Here is an 18,752-nt window from a genome sequence, read left to right on the forward strand (position 1 = left end):
TAGGTTACTCTCTATGTCTCTCTCCGTCTCTCCCTTCACACGTTCATTAACTTGGATTACTCTTTCTCACCCCCTGATCTGCTCTCTGCCCCCATAGACTGTTCTCCTGCCCTTAAAGGGGAGTTTGACCAAATTTCCAAAATTTCTGTTTAGTTCATTGGTGTATATTTAAAGTCATTCAGAGTGGGCTTTTATATGAAATGTTAATGTTAATATTCTATACTATCCCATAAATATTGGATGTGTCATCAAATATTAAGGAAATACACATTTTGAGCAGCACCATATTTTGCCATTTCTTAAACTGTCTGTTATTCCTCAGTTCTAGTTCCACAGCAGGTTGCCAGGTATGGAACACAATAGTAAACAAACACAGCACACTTTCACCTTTCTGTCCTTCTAAAAAGCCATATGACCAGAAATTAAATAAAGTGTGAATAAATATTGGAAATGTGTTTGACAGTATGAGACAGCTTAAAGCCCAAAATAACTGTAAGACAGATACCAAGCTAGCTAATTTTCTCTAAATAGGTAAGCACTGAGCTTCAGCTAAGGTAAGCGAACCTTAAGTGTGTCATCAAGGCAAGGAGAATTTGAGATAAAGTAAGGTACATTGATCTACGCTAGTGCAGGATAACGTGGTCATGATGCAGTATGTTGCATAACAGTTGCATAAGGGATAGGAGCAGACAATCGGAGCAGGCAGGCCACATCTGTTTATTACCACGGCAGCAGCCAGTGTGACAGACAAGTTTGACAGAAACTCAAAGTCTGACTTTAATTTGACTTAAATTTAGCTATTAATGTGATAATAAATTACCACTGCAAAAGTTATTGAATTTGTCTTGCTTTTGTTTGTGAAGTTTGTCCTCAACCTGGCAACCTGTGTGAGCCAACTCTGCCCAGTGTTTTGAAATTAGTCTGCAGCATCCATGGATTAATGTTAGAAAGAAAGTCCAGATATAATTGTAATAGGATTTAAAGTTTAGAATTTTAATTTTAAATGTAAATTTAAATGCAACATTAGCAACCTGTGAAGGTGGAAGGAAAGAATAAAACATGAACAGAACTACAGTACTATACTTTAAGGTGGAATGTGTAAACGGAACTCAAATAGAACCACAGCAACATTTTAAGGTGGAATGATGAATAGAAACATGAAAGGCCCTATAGCACTACATTTTAAGGTGGAATGATGAAATGAAACATGAAAGGCCCTATAGTATTATTTTCAGGTGGATTGTTTAAAATGAACTCAAATGGAACTGCAGCTATATTTTAATTGAAATGAAGGAATGAAACATGAACGGCACTATAGCACTATATTTTAAGGTGGAAAGTTTAAATGAAAAATAGAACTGCAGCAACATTTTAAGGTGGGATGATGGAATAAAACATGAACATACTATAGCAGTATATTTTAAGGTGGAATGTTTGAACTGAACTCAAATGGAAATGCAGCGACATTTTAAGGTGGGATGTTTTCATGATTTCAGAGTGTAATTTATTGTATTAAAAACCAGTTATAGTATTATGTGGTGGCATTACATTCTTCAAATGTCTGATTCCACTCATCACCTGTGTAACCAAATTTTAAAGTCCCCCATTGTTGGATTAATAAAGGATTATCTTATTTTATTTTACCAGCTCTGAAAGTTTCTGTAGAACACAGCCAATCAAGCCCACTTTTATATATTAAATATTTAATTACACAGATCTGTTTAGAAAGACTAGTGGAGTTCTCTTTAAACACGTGCACTGACCTCCATTTAAATTCCATTTATTCCAGTCTGTACTCACGTCAGTTGGAATATATATCAATATATATCCTACAGCAGCATATCACCTTTCATATATTACATAATCCCGAGCTTTCTGCTCCTCATCCCATTTTAATTTCCCATCAAACTGTTTGTGTTTATTGTGTTAATCCGATTACTGTGAGCGCGCGCGCGGAGGGTGCTGGGCTTTATGGGATACGCTGGGCTGATTGGTGGTCGCAGATGGACCCAGGATAAATCCTATTGGACGGTTTTTGACTTTGTGCTGCGGGAGGTCGAGCAGAGTGTAAAAGTCGAGTGAGCTCAGTGTGTCAGTCGCTATAGGTCAGAAAACTCCTCCACATGTACATTTACAGCAGCTTTAAGTGGGTTTAATCGGATTACGCTTTCTGGTGAAACAGTTCCCTCTGTTGGTGGCAGGTGAAATTGGTGAACTGATGCTGGAATTACAGCTGGAGCTCGTTTTAAAGGCTCATAATTGGAGTTTAAAAGCTTTGAAAATTATTTTCAAATTTTTATTAGTAAATTTTCAGTATTAAACATTTATAAATGCTGAGTTTACTCAATTGCTCCATATCTACCCATTTTTTCTGGACGCGCCCTCTGGTGGTCAAACAAACCCGGAAGTGATTCTCATTAAAACCCCTTTCCTTAAGAAAAACTGAAACATACAGTTATATTTTCTTTGCTGTATTAGAAACATACATCATTATACTTTCCAAAATGAAAGAAATATCCGGGTCAGATGGATAGTTTCTATTTTTAATTTGTGTTTTTAGCTGTTTATCTTAATTCACCCCCATTCATTTTGGACTCACTCGCAGGGTGTGATATTTGACAACTGATACTTGATGCCTGATACCTGACGACTGAGAAGTGATGACTGAGAGGTGATACCTGAAACCTGATCGACTGACATGACTGACATGATTTGAAGCATGATTTTGTTCTGATACATGATGACTTATTGGAGCAGGTCTTAAACCTGAGGACGATCCATGATGATGTCCTAAAATGGCCATCGTACCGGAGTCTCATCCATGTCAAGTTCCGCAAACCTTCCTGTGCTTGCCTTGTAGCTTCATTCAACTCTCCTATTAATTGTTGCCATTGTTCATGTCATTATTAGCGTGAGCCAAAATTCTTACGATAATATTAAACATGGTTAACTTTATCTGAGAGCAGAACGAGATAAAGATTGACTTAAACCTTCAATCCTAACAAACCTTACAAACCGCTGAATGATTGAGATGGCGCAACCACAACTGGACTCTGGCAACAGTGATTTTATCCCGACACAGTGAAATCGCTTAAATCGATAAAGCTGGTGAGCTGTGACATTTATCCTGCACTTGTAGATTAACTCTAAAGCTAACGTCTTCTCCAAAATCTGAACACCTCAGCCGTCTCCTTCACCAGAGCTTCAGAACTGAGTTTCACTCCACAGAATGCTAAGAGCAGACGTATGGATGTTTCGGTTTAGGTGTGTTAAATTTTACCTCCTTCAACTACAGAAGTAGCTCCTTTTCTCTGGAAGGCATTGATGTAAGTTAGCTATGTTAGCCAGTGAGCTACAATAAATTAATGTAAATTACATGATACTTCAAACCTCTGCAACAAAGAGGAGTCAAAACATGACCACACTGAGAAAGTGCTCAGATCTTACTCTGATTAAGTATGAGAGCAGAGTGAAGCCATGTCTGTGTTGAGAATCCTACCAGTAATAACTGTTATTTCTAAACCTCAACGTTTACACAACGACTGTAGAGAGTTACTGGTCTCTGTGTCTCTTAATAAGTGTCTGAATTTAATAAGACATATCAAGAACCATATCTAGAGTTCAGTATGCCTCTTCTGGTAGATACTGTACTCTGTAAAGAAGTGAGCCGTTTAATGAGCTTTCTGAGTGTTATACTGTAGGTATATTATACTACTTGAATTCATATTATTTCTATCTTATTTACAAAACCTGTAAACTATGAAGCACCAGAAAGGACATTTAGTAAAAAAAAATAATCAGGATTTTTCCACCAAATTGCCCTCCTTGTTTTATTAATTTATAACTGTTTCCCCCCAGCAAATGTAGAATACAAATACAAATTAAAAAGAATTCTGGATACCCCAATGCACCTATTGTGGAGTGCTCTGCAAAAAGCACAAAATTACTGGATCTTTGGAGGTTTGCTATTCAACAAAGGTTAGTCCTCTATACTCAGTTTTACACCAGAGTTCTCCTTTAAATAGGGATATTTACTGTACAACACGAACACATTAGGCAAGAAATTCAGGCAATTAACTCTTGGCAAGTTCAGCACAGCTGTTAACTGGAAGCCATTCCAGGTGACACTCTAGATCATAAGGCTGACTAAGAAAATCCAGCCATGATATTCAAACCTGTCATCTAAATACATATTCTGTATTCTGTATCTTCTTTGTTTAAATAATTCCATTGTTTATCTTTATAGTTTTGATGAGTTTACTTTTAGTCTAGAATGCAGAGCATTTTAAAATAATGAAAATACACTACATTAAGGGTGTCTGAGCTTTTGACTAGTTCTGTACATCTTTATGGATTTCACGTGGTCGTCATTTGTCTCTTTGCAAGTGATGCAAAAAATGTTTTTATATCTGATTTGGCTGAATAGCTAGTGTATCCAGACTGAGACACATATAAACAAGTATATTTGTAATCGCATTTGAAGCCACCTCCAAACATTTTACTTGCTGTACAGCCAATCACAAATCAGTCTGGACACAATCTACATATGCCAAAATCAGATTTGGGCTGGCAATATGAACATAGCCAAATATTGGCATAACGCTGACAGAATGACTTTTGATTTGTTTTATTAAATAAAAGACCATATTTTAGTAGAGCAACCATGCTTATACTGATGTCTAAATCCTCAGTATAGTTCCCTCGCCTGTTACAATATTATAATCTAAGTTCTGGAAGAAGTGTTGCCACAGCCAAGGCACAATAGTTAATGCTCAACAACCTGTGAGTGAAAACGTTACTGTATTGTTTGTTTTTGTATTGCATTTTGTAGAATTAATTCATTAGAACACTCCAACAACATGTAAACATCTCAAACCAGCCATGGCTATAAAAAATAGTAGCCTTGCTCCAAAAACAAACACAACAAGGTACATTTCCAGCTCAAAATGTTTATTTATTACATTTAGATAGAACTTAGGCCTCGTCTACATGCATCCAGATATTCTTGAAATAAAAATATAAAATTCTGTTAAATTTGTATCTCAAAACGTAAGGTTTGCACAGAGAAATGATTGAGAGTCTCTCTGTTTCAAACAGAATGCAAAAATGTCCCAGCAGGGGGCGCCAAAACCTAAACAAAAAATTATAAAGAAGCTTAATGGTCAAAACAGACCTAAACACAGCTGAAGCTCTTTTAATTCTGGATACATGAAGAAGGAGGTGGGAAAGGGTGTTGCATGTGTTACTACAATACTCTTTAGCCATAAGACACGTTACAATATTTATAACGTACAGACTAGAAGGCCTTAGCCTTTAGCCTTAGGATTTAGCTCTGTCCCCCCAAAGTGTGCTTGTCGAACAGGTACTCGGCCATCTTGTTGTTGCCGGCGTCCATCTTGGTGAGGTTGGTGATGTGGTCACCCAGCTTCTTGATCATCTCCACCTGCTCGTTCAGGTAGTTGGACTCCAGGAAGTCACACAGCTGTAGAACAGAGATTAAAAACTCAGACATGAGTATGAAAATACATCTATAGCACTGTTGTTGTGTTTATATAATCAATTGTCCAGGATATATAATTATGACATATAACACATATATAGACTCACATGAGGATCTCCCTTCTCCGTGGCGATGTTGTGCAGGTCCAGCAGAGCCTGGTTAACTTTCTTCTCCAGCTGCAGAGCACACTGCATGGCCTCCAGACCAGTTCCCCACTCATCACGCTCAGGTTTCTGATGAGAAAATGGAAGTGAATTTTATCTTTTTTGAAATAATACACACTGTGCTTTAAAATAAGTGTCTATATGAAGGACAAATTCAGGAAGAACTGACTGGTGGATTAGCTAGTGTATAAAGCTGATATGTTCACTCCATCTCCAATCTTTGTCAATATTTTAGGGTCAATACTCAAGGTACTCTGGTTGACAAGCAGAACCTGCTAAACCTCAGTGGTCAAACCTGATAACCAGTTGACCTGGTTGACTGATATGGTTCACAGACAATATGCTGATGTTAAATCAACACATTGAACATTAAATTTTACACTATGAGAAAAACAATGGACATTTGCTGTGTTAAGCTACTCTCTGGGTGTCTTGACCATTACATATCAACAACAATGTAGTTAATATCCTTCAAAGATCAGCTCAGAACATCAGAAACAAGTTACCAACAAAAGCTAGTCTAAATATGTGCTGTACCTTGATATCCTGGAGGAAGACACGTCCACCTCTCTTGTTCTGGAATTCCAGAAACTTCTCTGCGTGCTCGCGCTCCTCATGACTGTTCTCCTTAAAGAAATGGGCGAAACCTTTGAGGGCTACATCATCTCGAGAGAAGTAGTAAGCCTGTAGAGAAAGAAATCACAGGTAAGACTGGACTGGAGAGAACATTTAAGGTTTTTTTATTTGAAAACATTGAAATATGTGTTAATGAGGGTTATAAGGAGAAGCTATTACTATTAGTAAATATTAATAATTTAACACAACTCACCATGGAGGTGTAGGTGTAGGAGGCGTAGAACTCCATGTTCACCATCCTGTTGATGGCGGCCTCGCAGTCACGGTGGTAATTCTGACGGATCTGAGAGTTCTCCATTTCGGCTGATTTTCTTCTTTTCTTATCAAAAAGGCTGTAGAAAAATAAACTCTGTTGTGGAGTTTGTATCTGGAGTAATAAATAGTGCAGGAGGGAGGAAGAAGTTCCGTTCAATCACTGTTGAAGCAAGAACCTCTGCTGAATCTTCCCAAAGCTGTGAGAGGGAAGAAGCTCCTGCTCTCAGTATTTATCTCCACAGTGGAAAAACCCCACAGGGCCCAGCCAGCCAATCAAATGAAAGAGTGTAATGAGGGAGGAGGAAATATGAGGAGACAGTGACTAGTCATGAAGAACTGCTGACTCAGGAAGGTCAGTCAAAGTTGTATTTTTAGGGTTATAAAAACAATGGTTATTAAACTGTAATATTAATATATTTGCTAATGGCCTTCAGATCTTAACGCGGATGTGTTTGTTTTTAGTTTCAGAGAATCTCAGACCACCAGAGAACACTAAACAAGGAGGAGATGTTTGGGGATGAATGGTGACGCAGCTCTTTTGCTGGTTGTAACCTTAGAGACTGAAATGAAAGCCCTGCAGAGAGGATGACTGTGATAAACACACATGTCAGACTCCAGAGTAAACATTTAGTTACACTCTGAACAATAACTCTTAAGAACATGTTTGTAATAGAAATATATAAAAAGTTCTTTACATTCACTCATCCATTACAAACGTAATTTTAGGTTAAACTGATAATGTAGTACGTTTGCAGTGGAGTTGTAATTTAAAAGGCAACATTTATTTAAATAGTATATATTAAATGCTTAAATTGCTTCTTTGCATTGGTAGGTTTATATAAAGCACCGACTGTATATAAAAAGTTCTGAACTCTGTGAACATTTTTCAGTGTTTCATTATAAATTTGTCCTTATACAAACAATCATTATAATGTATTTGTTTGATTTTTTATCTAGGTCAAAGACTTAGCAGAAGACCTGATTTGCTAAAAGGACAACTTTAGAACCAAAAAGGTTCCACTAATATAAGTCAGAGATCCATTTTGCTCAGAACTAAAGTAAATAATGTGATTTTCATTATTTTTACTTTTTCTGCCTTGTAGATTAATACAATTACTAATCCAAACTATAAATGAAAAATCAGAATATGTTTTACATTTTAGGTTCTTCAGTGTAGCACGTCTTGCTTAGTTAGAGATAGCTTTGCACATATTGGCTGGATTTTATCAGTCAGCTTTATGAGGCAGAGTCACCTGGAATGGCTTGCAGTTAACAGCTGTGCTGAACTTATCAAGAGTTATTTACTTGAATTTATCATGCTCTTAATGTGTTTGAGAGCATCAGTTTTAAAGTTGTGAAGAGGAAGAGTTGGTATAAAGTGTGAATAGCCCTATTTAAGTAATGTTCTAATCCGTATAATAACAAAAACTACTCAACTAAGGGGAAAAAAGGGCTTTTAGAAATGAAGGTCAGTTAATCTGAAAAATGTCAAGGACTTTGGAAGTATCTTCAAGAGCAGTCTCTCATCAGGACACCCCAGGAAAGAAATACAAAGAGTTACCTCTGTTGAACATGGTAAGTTCATTAGAGTTACCAGCCTCAGAAACTGCAAGGTAACAGCACCACAGATAAGAGCCCATCTAAATACTTCACAGAGTGTTTTGGTTTGTTTAACACTTTTAAGTTACTACATGATTCTTTATGTGTTCCTTCATAGTCTGGATGACTTTAGTATTCATTTACAATGTATGAAAGAAAATAAATGATGTGCCGAGTAGTGGTTCAGCGGTCTAAAGAGCTGCCACTATGAGCGGGAGGTCGCAGGTTCGAACCCTAGCTCATGCAGCTTTGCCATCAAGCTGCCGGCGCACAGAGGGAGGAAAATTGGCCCTGCTCCCTTGGCCCTGAACCGAGCCGCTGCGCTTTCCTCCAAGGGCGCTGGCTGCTCAGCAATGCTGCATCAGCAGCAGCTCGAAAAGAAGCGGTGGATGAATTCACATGTATCAGAGAAAGCATGTGTTAGTCTTCACCCTCCTGGTGTGTTGGGGCATTACTAGTGATAGGGGAGTCCTAATGAGTGGGTTGGGTAATTGGCCGTGTAAATTGGGGAGAAAATGGAAAAAAATTGAAATAAAATTATATTAAAATAAATAAATAAACATTGAATGAGAAGGTGTGGCCAAACTAAGCTTGTAAAATAAATACAGTAAATTATGTGTGAGAGAGAGCATTACAGTAGAAAATAGGGTAACACCTTATAATATGGTTCCATAGTTATTAGGTAACTATGCTAGAACTAAGCAGAAACAAATAAATAGTATTGCATTATCACCTATATTCCCTCCTATTAATTACTAGGGAGTACTGAGTATTTACTCAGTGGGTAGTACTGACTTAATGATTATAGTAGTTTACTTTTGCGTATGTTTATTTAGATCTGTAGGTGGTATGTACGAGTTTTCAGCTGAGCAGTTGATGTTAATACAGTAGTAGAGATAGGATACGTTATTAGTAAGTAGTTCTCAAGGAGATATGTAAGTTTCAGTAGTTAATGTTGAGTTTATAGTGCTACTACTACTAACTACTATAATCAATAGTTTAGTACTACCTGGTAGTGTTGAGTTCAGTGACCCAGTACCTGGTAGTTAGTACGAGGGATTTAGATGAAAATACATCTAAAATTCATTTATACCTGCATAGTTTTCTATTAACTATGTAACCATTTTAAAAAGTGTTACCAAAAATAGATGAATATTAAAATGTAACATTTTTCACAATTATTTGCTTATTTGATTAATGCTGCAATGCTCCAAAATCATGATTTTAAGTATTATTTCCTTATTAATAATTGTAATAAATTAATTTGTATGTTACACTAAGCTGTTTGAAGATGGAAATAAACACTTGTCTCTTTCGTCACTCTCATAACGTGTTAAGACACCGTGACTCAGTGTTTGCTCAGTTCTGCTTAAGCTCTTTCTTAAGTTCTCCAGTTACTGAAGTGAACTGGAACCGGAAAGAGTTTCTGGTTTCATGTACTTCATTAATATTGTACTGTTTTTACTTGTACTAAAGTTCCCTTAACTCTGTTACTCTGAACTGGGACTGTAAGTACCATCGCTTGTACATTTGATTGACCTGTATAGTATTGTACTACTGCTTAATAGTAGAAGATATCAGCACTGTAGAAGCATAACTTTTGTTTCCATAAAGACCTATGTATGCAAATGTTTTATAATAATGTGATTTTAATTTCTTTTCTTATAAATAAACATTAAAATTACACAAAGGACAGCATCCTGTATTATGCTTTTTCTGCCTTTAGTAACAAACATTTTTATTAATTTAATTTTATTTAATTACATTTATCTGGATAGGGTTTTCTGAACGATGAGAAGCTGGAATGAAATAGGAGTAATAAGGATATTTAAGAAGTAGAAAGTTCAGATAACTGTATGAAAATATAAGGAGTAGAAGTAAAAGACTGTCTGAAAAATAATTACTCCAGTAAAGTATAGATAACCAAAATTTCTACTTAAGCAAGGTAATTAAGTATTTGTACATTGTTAATTGACACCTCTGAACATAAACCTAAATAAATAAGATATATAAATGATAGTATTATTATTATATAGCAGTGAAAATTAATGACAAATATCTGTATACATGTTTCTGTGATCTAGATCTAAGGTGTTATTATCCTATATGTGTGTTATATTAAGCTGTAAATATAATGCCCTTTTAGTGTCACACAGTGTTAAAATTTCATGACCTAAAGTTCTGCTGAGACACTGTGACTAAGCATGTGATCATTTCTGCAACTCTGTTGAGATCTCCAGTTACTGAATACCCAGAAGAAATGAACCATAAAGAACATCATAAATACACTGCCTGCACAAAACCTTCACTACAGAGGCGGGCGGTAAATAATGAAGCTCCTCACTCAGCAGTACAGCACCTTTATTATACCAGTACAAGTTTTATTGACAGTGTTAATTTGTAACAGTGTAAAATGTATAAATAAATGACCACCCTTAATGCATATTTTAAAATTAAGTTAAAAAACTGCAGTTTTAGCTCATTTGTAAATAAACGGATAGGTGAGAATAAACTATTTTAGAAATCTATCCAACCCAGTGAATTCTAGTGAACTTTATATATTTTACATACATTTATTTAGAACCCAAAATCAGACAAAGTTGGGACAATATAGAAAATGCAAAAAAAAACACATTTCTTACATTTACTGTGACTTTTATTTGATTGCAGACAGTATGTTTGGTTTGCTCAATGTCATTCAATGAATTTCAATGCATCGCAATGTTCTCATTCCTTCTCACAACACTTAAAAGATGTTGTGGCGCTGAGGACAACAAGATGCCTTATGTCATCCATCCGGAAGAGGCATCACCTTTTCTGGGCTGGGATGGAACATCACACAGTGGAAAGGTGTACTGTGGTCTGACAAATCAGTATTCCAGATCTTTTTTGGAAGGAATGGACACTGTATACTCTGGACCAAAGATGAACCGGAGCATCCAGACTGTTATCAGTAACAAGTTAAAAAGCCAAGGCTTATCATGTTATGGATTCGTGTCATTGCACTTCTGTGATGCAGCATTAATGCAGAACATGCAGAAAAACATATGTTACCTTCAAGATGACATCTTTTCCAGTGACATCCAGGCATTGTTTAATAAGACCTTTGTGTGATACTCCTACATACTTTTATCATCACTTACGTATCGATGCGTTTTCCTTAACTTGACGCTGATTGGTTTTTAGAAAGACATGCGTTTGGGTGGTTCATTAGGCTGGAAGCCATTCCAGGATAAGGATAAAATGAATGAACGGATTCATTCCTCCTTTTCCGGTTATTTTGAGAGGGTACTGACTGCACCCTGCAGGAAGGCGGAGTTGGACGTCCAGTGCGTCCAGCTCCACCCACTTTGTTAGCGTCATGCCGTCCAGTCCCGCCCACTTTGTCAGCATCATGTCTTAGCTCCGCCTCTGAACAGAAGTAAACAATGTACAGGGCAGTTAGCGGACTTTAAATATTATGTGCCGCGTCGTTCGGCTTAAATACTGTGTATACACTGCAAGTTTGCGAGACTGACAAGACGTGGCGTGGACAAAGTAGGCGGGACTGGACGCGCTGGACGTCAGTAGTAGTCTGTTATTTTTCTTCTTCTGCTGCCGTTGCTGAGGAACGCCTACTCAGCTTCCTGTAATTGGTCAGAAAGTTCGAACCATCCAGAAAAGTGCTTTCACACTGCAGACGAACCGGACCATGGTTCAGAAGATCCGGACCGAGACCACCTCTCTTGGTCGGACCAAAATCTGGTCCTTTGGTCCGGACCGTGGTTCGCGGCCCCTTTCACACCTGCTACTTTGGTTCAGACCAAACTGAAAAGTCTGAAAGTCCGGACCAAACGAGGCAGGTGTGAAAGCACCCTTATGTTATGAGTTAGATGCCATTTCCTGCATTCTGGTGTATTTAACAGGTTGTTAAACTTCTACATACAAATTACGAATTATTTCAATTACTAAATGACTATACTAATACTATACAAAAATACTATATATACATTTACACAATTTACCTCATCAAAGTTACCTATCCCACAGGAGGTTTAACTGTTCATTTGCCCCGCCCACTGCTTAGGCTTTTGACTGACAGGCAACTGAACCAATTACCATGCACCAAATAAAACAATATGGCAACAGAAATTGTGAATTAAAGTGTGTGAGCATAAATAAACTAATGTACATTTGTTTGGGGGGAGTCTAAACAAATAATTATGTTAATTATTTAAAGGTCACATGTCCCCAATATATATATAATGACAGAATGGCCATGCCTGTACTTATCAGAAAATTGTGTGCAAAAATTTGCATGGACCATTTATGAAAAAACGTGGGCAATACAAAGACAGGACACAAGGCTAGTTTACTTGCACATGTTTTAAAAAAGATTGTAATTTAAGGAAACAATGTTCAGGTGTTTTAAAAATCTGATATTTTTGGGTGCACGCCATTTTCTGGTATTTTTAATTGAGACGCTTTGACATTTTTTGATCAGCTGTATTAATTGTTCCCTAAACATCCAGAGAAAACAAAATCCAGGACCGCAAATTGGATTCAAGGTCCACATTTTAAATCCTTTCCAGAGAACAAAGGCTGGAGTCCAGCAGAGTTTACTGATATGAGACATAAATCTGTCAAGTAACAGATATTGATGGCATTATTCTGCATTAGTGCATGAGTGGCCACTGTGGCATTTATCCAATATAAAACCAATCTTAGCAGCAGAGAAAGGGTTAACTTGCTATAATAGTCTTTAATGCTGAAGTTAGGCAACTGTACTACATATATATATGTATATATATATTGCAAGTGAAAACACAGGGGAAGGTAGCAGGGAGGGACCGACTACACACTGATGATGAATGAACGCAATTACAATTATGCTTAATTGTACAAATAATAGTAAAAAAAATACCCCACTGTTTTACTGTAATAACACACATTTTATAACACACACAAGTTTCAGTTCAAAATGTTTATTCATCAGATTCAGTTACAATTTAGTGTTATAGACATCCACCATCACCTTGCTGAAAGAACAGAGAATGCAAAATAAAAGATGGAGCTACTCGTCATACTCCACAACTCAATCCTGCAGTTTATCTTAGATGATTTCAGATTTCAAGTGCAAAGTATGTGGATCTGATGAAGTCTGGAGCTGGGTTTAGCTCTTGCTGCCCAGAGTGTGCTTGTCAAACAGGTACTCTGCCATCCTGTTGTTGCCGGCGTCCATCTTGGTGAGGTTGGTGATGTGGTCACCCAGCTTCTTGATCATCTCCACCTGCTCGTTCAGGTAGTTGGACTCCAGGAAGTCACACAGCTGTTGGGTAAAGGGAAGATAATGATTAGGTGGAGGTCAGGAACCATAAACATAGCACATTAACCTGCAATCCTGTGAGCTTCTTTTTTCTGACTTTTGGCAGCTTTAGTGCTGCAGTAAGTCTTAATGAGTCTCAACCTGCCTTCATTAAGCTCTAATCAGCATTTGTAATGACCAGGGCTTTATCATAATTTCATACTACACACTAATGCTACAAAGTATATACTATGTACTAATCCTAATAGTGTGGATTTGGTAGTTTAATACACACAATATCACAGTACTGAGAGCAGGAAGTGATAAAATCTGGCTATTTTAACATACTGTACTTCAGTGCAAGATATCCAGAAGTTGTATTATAGCACCCATTGTAACCACACTCAAAAAACAACAGGCCTGTATCATGGAAATTTGAGTATCCTCAACTTTGAAACTGTTATTAATACTACATACCTAAAGTGAACCTCAAAACTAGTCATTGTTAGTGATTAATATGCAGTTGGGACGCATTCCATGTTTCTAACTGGCCAGCTGTTCAATATGCTGAATGTTTTATAGATTAGAGAATAGAGAATTCCACCAAATTTTCCAATTATTCTTAATAAGTAAAAATGGTGCTTCTTTGAGGGATGCTCCAAAAGTAGGAGAACCAGTAACTGTGACTGTGGAATGATATGAATGAAGTCGTTAAACTAAACATTTGATACTGTATGTCATGCCACTTGTAAATGACAGGATGATTTATAAACTGACATGCCATGACAATTCCAGCCAGACACCATCGGTCACAATTACTACTAATCATTACCTCCAACTGCACTGTCCACAACTTCAAAAAAATTAAATTTCCAATCCATCTGGTGCACATTATCAGGCCTTGCTCGATAATTCAAACTCTGATAATTCATGTTACCATGTCATGAGCATGCTGGTCAGTGCTCAACCTCACTCACAAGATAATACCTGACAGCTTATACATGTGTTGGCATTCCCAAGCCGTCCCTTGTGGTAACTTTTGACATGTTATGCCATTATATGTTCAATTTATTGACCTTGATAACCATGTCATCTAGTCAATTCCCAGAAAATTACCTCAGATAAAATTAAGTTTTAAAAAATGAAGATCCTCATCCCTGACGCTATTTTTTTTTTTTTACTTTTTGAACACCATTACTTACAAATATTTGTCACTGAACCATATGCAGACATGTGATTCAAAAGATTAAGATTCACAGGTCATAAAACTCACATGAGGGTCACCCTTCTCTGAGGCGATCTTGTGCAGGTCCAGCAGAGCCTGGTTAACTTTCTTCTCCAGCTGCAGAGCACACTGCATGGCCTCCAGTCCAGTTCCCCACTCATCACGCTCAGGTTTCTGATGGAATAAAGAAATTAGGGATTAAGGATGGTTTGCAACCAGCATGATTACCTATTTTTTATGTCTCAAACGAAAAAAAAAAATTGGATTGAACATACCTTGATATCCTGGAGGAAGACACGTCCACCTCTCTTGTTCTGGAATTCCAGAAACTTCTCTGCATGCTCACGCTCCTCATGGCTGTTCTCCTTGAAGAAATGAGCGAACCCTTCGAGGGCTACATCGTCCCGAGAGAAGTAGTAAGCCTGTAGAGAAATAAGTAAGGAAATGAGGATATGGAGATTGGCAGATAAGCAGTTCTAGATTCTTGCTACTTCCAAATACAAGCAGATAACCAACTCACCATGGAGGTGTAGGTGTAAGAGGCGTAGAACTCCATGTTGACCATCCTGTTGATGGCGGCCTCGCAGTCGCTGTGGTAGTTCTGGCGGATCTGAGAAGTCATTTCGGCTGATTTTTTTATTTTCTTATCAAAAAGGCTGTAGAAAAATAAACTCTTGTATAATAAATAGTGCAGGAGGGAGGAAGAAGTTCCGTTCAATCACTGTTGAAGCAAGAACCTCTGCGGAATCTTCCTGAAGCTGTGAGAGGGAAGAAGCTCCTGCTCTCAGTATTTATCTCCACAGTGGAAAACCCTACAGGGCCCAGCCAGCCAATCAAATGAAAGAGTGTAATGAGGGAGGCGGAGAGAAGGAGAGAGTGACTAGTCATGATCCAGAACTGCTGACTCAGGAAGTCAGTCAAAGGGTTATTGGAACAAATAGGTACAAAAGGTTGTAGAGTTCCTAGAGTTATAAAAGTGATACAATGTACAATGATGAAATTATACCTTCATGATTTTTAAGAATCTTACACGTTTGACATTATTTTTTAGCACATCTAATACCAGAACTGGCCACTACTAACAGTTAAGCCTCTTAAGAGGTGTGAGCTTTCTTGATGATGAATGGTGACACAGCTCCTTTGAGTTTCGGAACATTAGAAGTTAGAAGCTAAAATGCAAACTCTGCAAAATATGACTCTCAGTGATGCAACTGATACGAGTTTTCAACAATAAGCTCATTTCTGTGGGATTTTTATGAGCTGCTAGACTAAAACCTATCATGTGAAGACCAATAAGATCTTCTTTGAGTTTAGGGTTAGGTCAGCTGATTAATTAAAGTACTGTACAAAAAGCAAAAAAATGCATTTATTGTTATTTTTGTTGCAGTTGTTCTTTACAATAAGTGCATTAATATAGAAACAATAGAAATGCTCCAAAATGGATAAAATCATTATACATTACTTTTTTTACAAATCAAGAAGTTTGAAGAGGCAAGGTTTCGAATGTGCCAAATGATGAATTTTTTTAAGTATTTATGTTGCTTTCTGGTGTATAAATACCAGTGGTGTGCAGTAAGGCCCTTCTAACCCTTCAGAGAAGGGGGTGACAATAGATGCATGTAAATCATTACATAATATTTAATTAGAAAATATATATAATCGTTATTGTAAATTGTAAGCACATATTTTATAAAGTAACTAAACTAACAAAAAAAACAGCTAACAAACAACTAATTCAAAGCCTTACTCTGCATTTTTCAGTTGCTATAGGACGCATGGATGGGGCTGTGCTTGCAGAAGGGGAACCCAGTGTATTAACTGCACGCTACTGATAAATACAAGTATGCGACCTTGGTTGGGGTAAGAATGTGTTTCATGATTTTCCACCCCGTTCCCTCCATATTCCTAATATTACATTTAACATCAAAAGGCTTGTGTCAATGCAAAATTTTTGGGGTGTAAATATCACGAGTCAAAACTGTTATGTAACAGTTTGAGGGGTTTAAGAATTGACTCATTTTAAAGTTTTGTTTAAGTTCTGATGTTTTTTTTTATTTAAAGACAACAGCGTTTGAGACCCTGCAACACGCAAAAGGTATGTACTAATTCTCTTAAGTAATCATGAATGTTTTTTGGGGCGTAACATGAAATAAACCAATCAGTGTGTCACTTGTCTTTCCTTGTAAAAGTCAGGTGCGCTCTAACTTTGTATGGAGTGAATTTTGTGCCAAAAGTTTTACACACAAAAAAAAAATCCGCAATCAAAATGTTAGGAATCAAAAGCAAAAATTGTATGTTACAAATTCAAAAGAGAAAAAATATATAGCAAATATATATTTTAAATATACTTGGTTATTTTATTATCCTTTGCAGTTATTTGAAAATTATTTCAGTTTGGTCTTTGCTTTTATTTTTGTGTTTTTGTGAATTTTCTGTGGATTTTTTTGGATTTTTCTGTTAAAGACTTTTGCTTCTGGAATCCCTCTTTTGCTTCTGCTTCAGTTTTTTGCTTCTGAGTTTTGGCACAGTTTTCACGGGTGGGCGGGGCTTAGAAGAAGGGGTTCCCCTTGAATCTCCATTGGTCAGCTGGTTCTGGACTGGCGGGTTCCCTGAACCCTCGTCTGAGACTGACCACGCCCTCAAACACCCCGCCAGCTTCAAGCGTCCTTCCAAACACGGAGTGAACAGCAGCTTCCAGCAAACAGCAACAGCAGCAGATACTTTTACAATTAAATATTATACAAACGTTATGTTTAATGTTATATTATGTTATATTATTCTCTGTTTCACTCCATTTAAAAGCTCACATTAGCAAGATGTGCTAAATATTCACGCGCAAATTATGATAGTTACCTAGTCAATGAGCTAGTGAGTTAGCTAATTACCTAATCAGTGAACTAGTGAGTTAGCTAGTTACCTACTCAGTGAGCTAGTGAGCAACCTAGCCAGCAAACTAGTGAGTTATCTAGTCAGTGAACTAGTGAGTTAGTTACCTACTCAGTGAGCTATTAAGTTAGCTAATTACCTAATCAGTGAACTAGTGAGTTACCTACTCAGTGAGCTAGTGAATTACTTAGTCAGTGAACTAGTGAGTTACCTACTCAGTGAGCTAATGAGTTAGCAGGTTACTTACTCAGTGAGCAAGTGAGTTACCTAGTCAGTGAACCAGTGAGTTACATAGTAAGTGTGCTACTGAGTTAGCTACTTACCTACTCAATGAGCTAATGAATTAGAATGCTACCTAGTCAGTGAACTAGTGAGTTACATAGTCAGAGAACTAGTGAGTTAGCTAGTCAGTGAACTAGTGGGTTAGCTAGTCAGTGAACTAGTGAGTTACCTACTCAGTGAGCTAGTGAGTTACCTAGTCATTGAGCTAGTGAGTTAGGTAGCTAATGTGACGTGTGAACATAACGTTTGTATAATATTTAATTGTAAAAGTATCTGCTGCTGTTGCTGTTTGCTGGAAGCTGCTGTTCACTCCGTGTTTGGAAGGACGCTTGAAGCTGGCGGGTGTTTGGGGGCGTGGTCAGTCTCAGACGAGGGTTCAGGGAACCCGCCAGTCCAGAACCAGCTGACCAATGGAGATTCAAGGGAAACCCCTTCTTCTAAGCCCCGCCCACCCGTGAAAACTGTGCCAAAACTCAGAAGCAAAAAACTGAAGCAGAAGCAAAAGAGAGATTCCAGAAGCAAAAGTCTTTAACAGAAAAATCCAAAAAAATCCACAGAAAATTCACAAAAACACATAAATAAAAGCAAAGACCAAACTGAAATAATTTTCAAATAACTGCAAAGGATAATAAAATAACCAAGTATATTTAAAAATATATATTTGCTATATATTTTTTCTCTTTTGAATTTGTAACATATAATTTTTGCTTTTGATTCCTAACATTTTGATTGCGGATTTTTTTTTTTTGTGTAAAACTTTTGGCACAAAATTCACTCCATAACTTTGGCGCATTTCTATTTCAGGGGCGCAACTACCTGGACGTGTCCAACTCTTCTCGGCAGAGGAAACAAATCTGCTTGGTTATGCTTGTTCATTCTGTTTATTGTTGGTGTATAAAGTTTAGCTTGCATAGCTTCAAA

General features: G+C 37.2%; 2 protein-coding genes across 2 annotated transcripts; both read right to left on the reverse strand.

Moving 5' to 3' along the window:
* Positions 1-4,933: 4,933 nt before the first annotated feature.
* LOC103029400 (ferritin, middle subunit) lies at positions 4,934-6,798 on the reverse strand. The gene is made up of 4 exons (XM_007251091.4): positions 6,494-6,798; positions 6,202-6,348; positions 5,608-5,733; positions 4,934-5,482 (listed from the first exon to the last, which is right to left on the reverse strand). The coding sequence occupies exons 1-4, from the start codon at positions 6,596-6,598 to the stop codon at positions 5,327-5,329; spliced, it is 534 nt and encodes a 177-aa protein (XP_007251153.3). The 5' UTR covers positions 6,599-6,798; the 3' UTR covers positions 4,934-5,326.
* A 6,304-nt stretch (positions 6,799-13,102) lies between these two features.
* On the reverse strand, positions 13,103-15,435 carry LOC103029096 (ferritin, middle subunit). The gene is made up of 4 exons (XM_007251090.4): positions 15,184-15,435; positions 14,939-15,085; positions 14,712-14,837; positions 13,103-13,462 (listed from the first exon to the last, which is right to left on the reverse strand). The coding sequence occupies exons 1-4, from the start codon at positions 15,283-15,285 to the stop codon at positions 13,307-13,309; spliced, it is 531 nt and encodes a 176-aa protein (XP_007251152.2). The 5' UTR covers positions 15,286-15,435; the 3' UTR covers positions 13,103-13,306.
* Positions 15,436-18,752: the final 3,317 nt, after the last annotated feature.

This window comes from Astyanax mexicanus, chromosome 19, assembly GCF_023375975.1.
Source record: "Astyanax mexicanus isolate ESR-SI-001 chromosome 19, AstMex3_surface, whole genome shotgun sequence".
Taxonomy (NCBI): Eukaryota; Metazoa; Chordata; class Actinopteri; order Characiformes; family Acestrorhamphidae; genus Astyanax; species Astyanax mexicanus.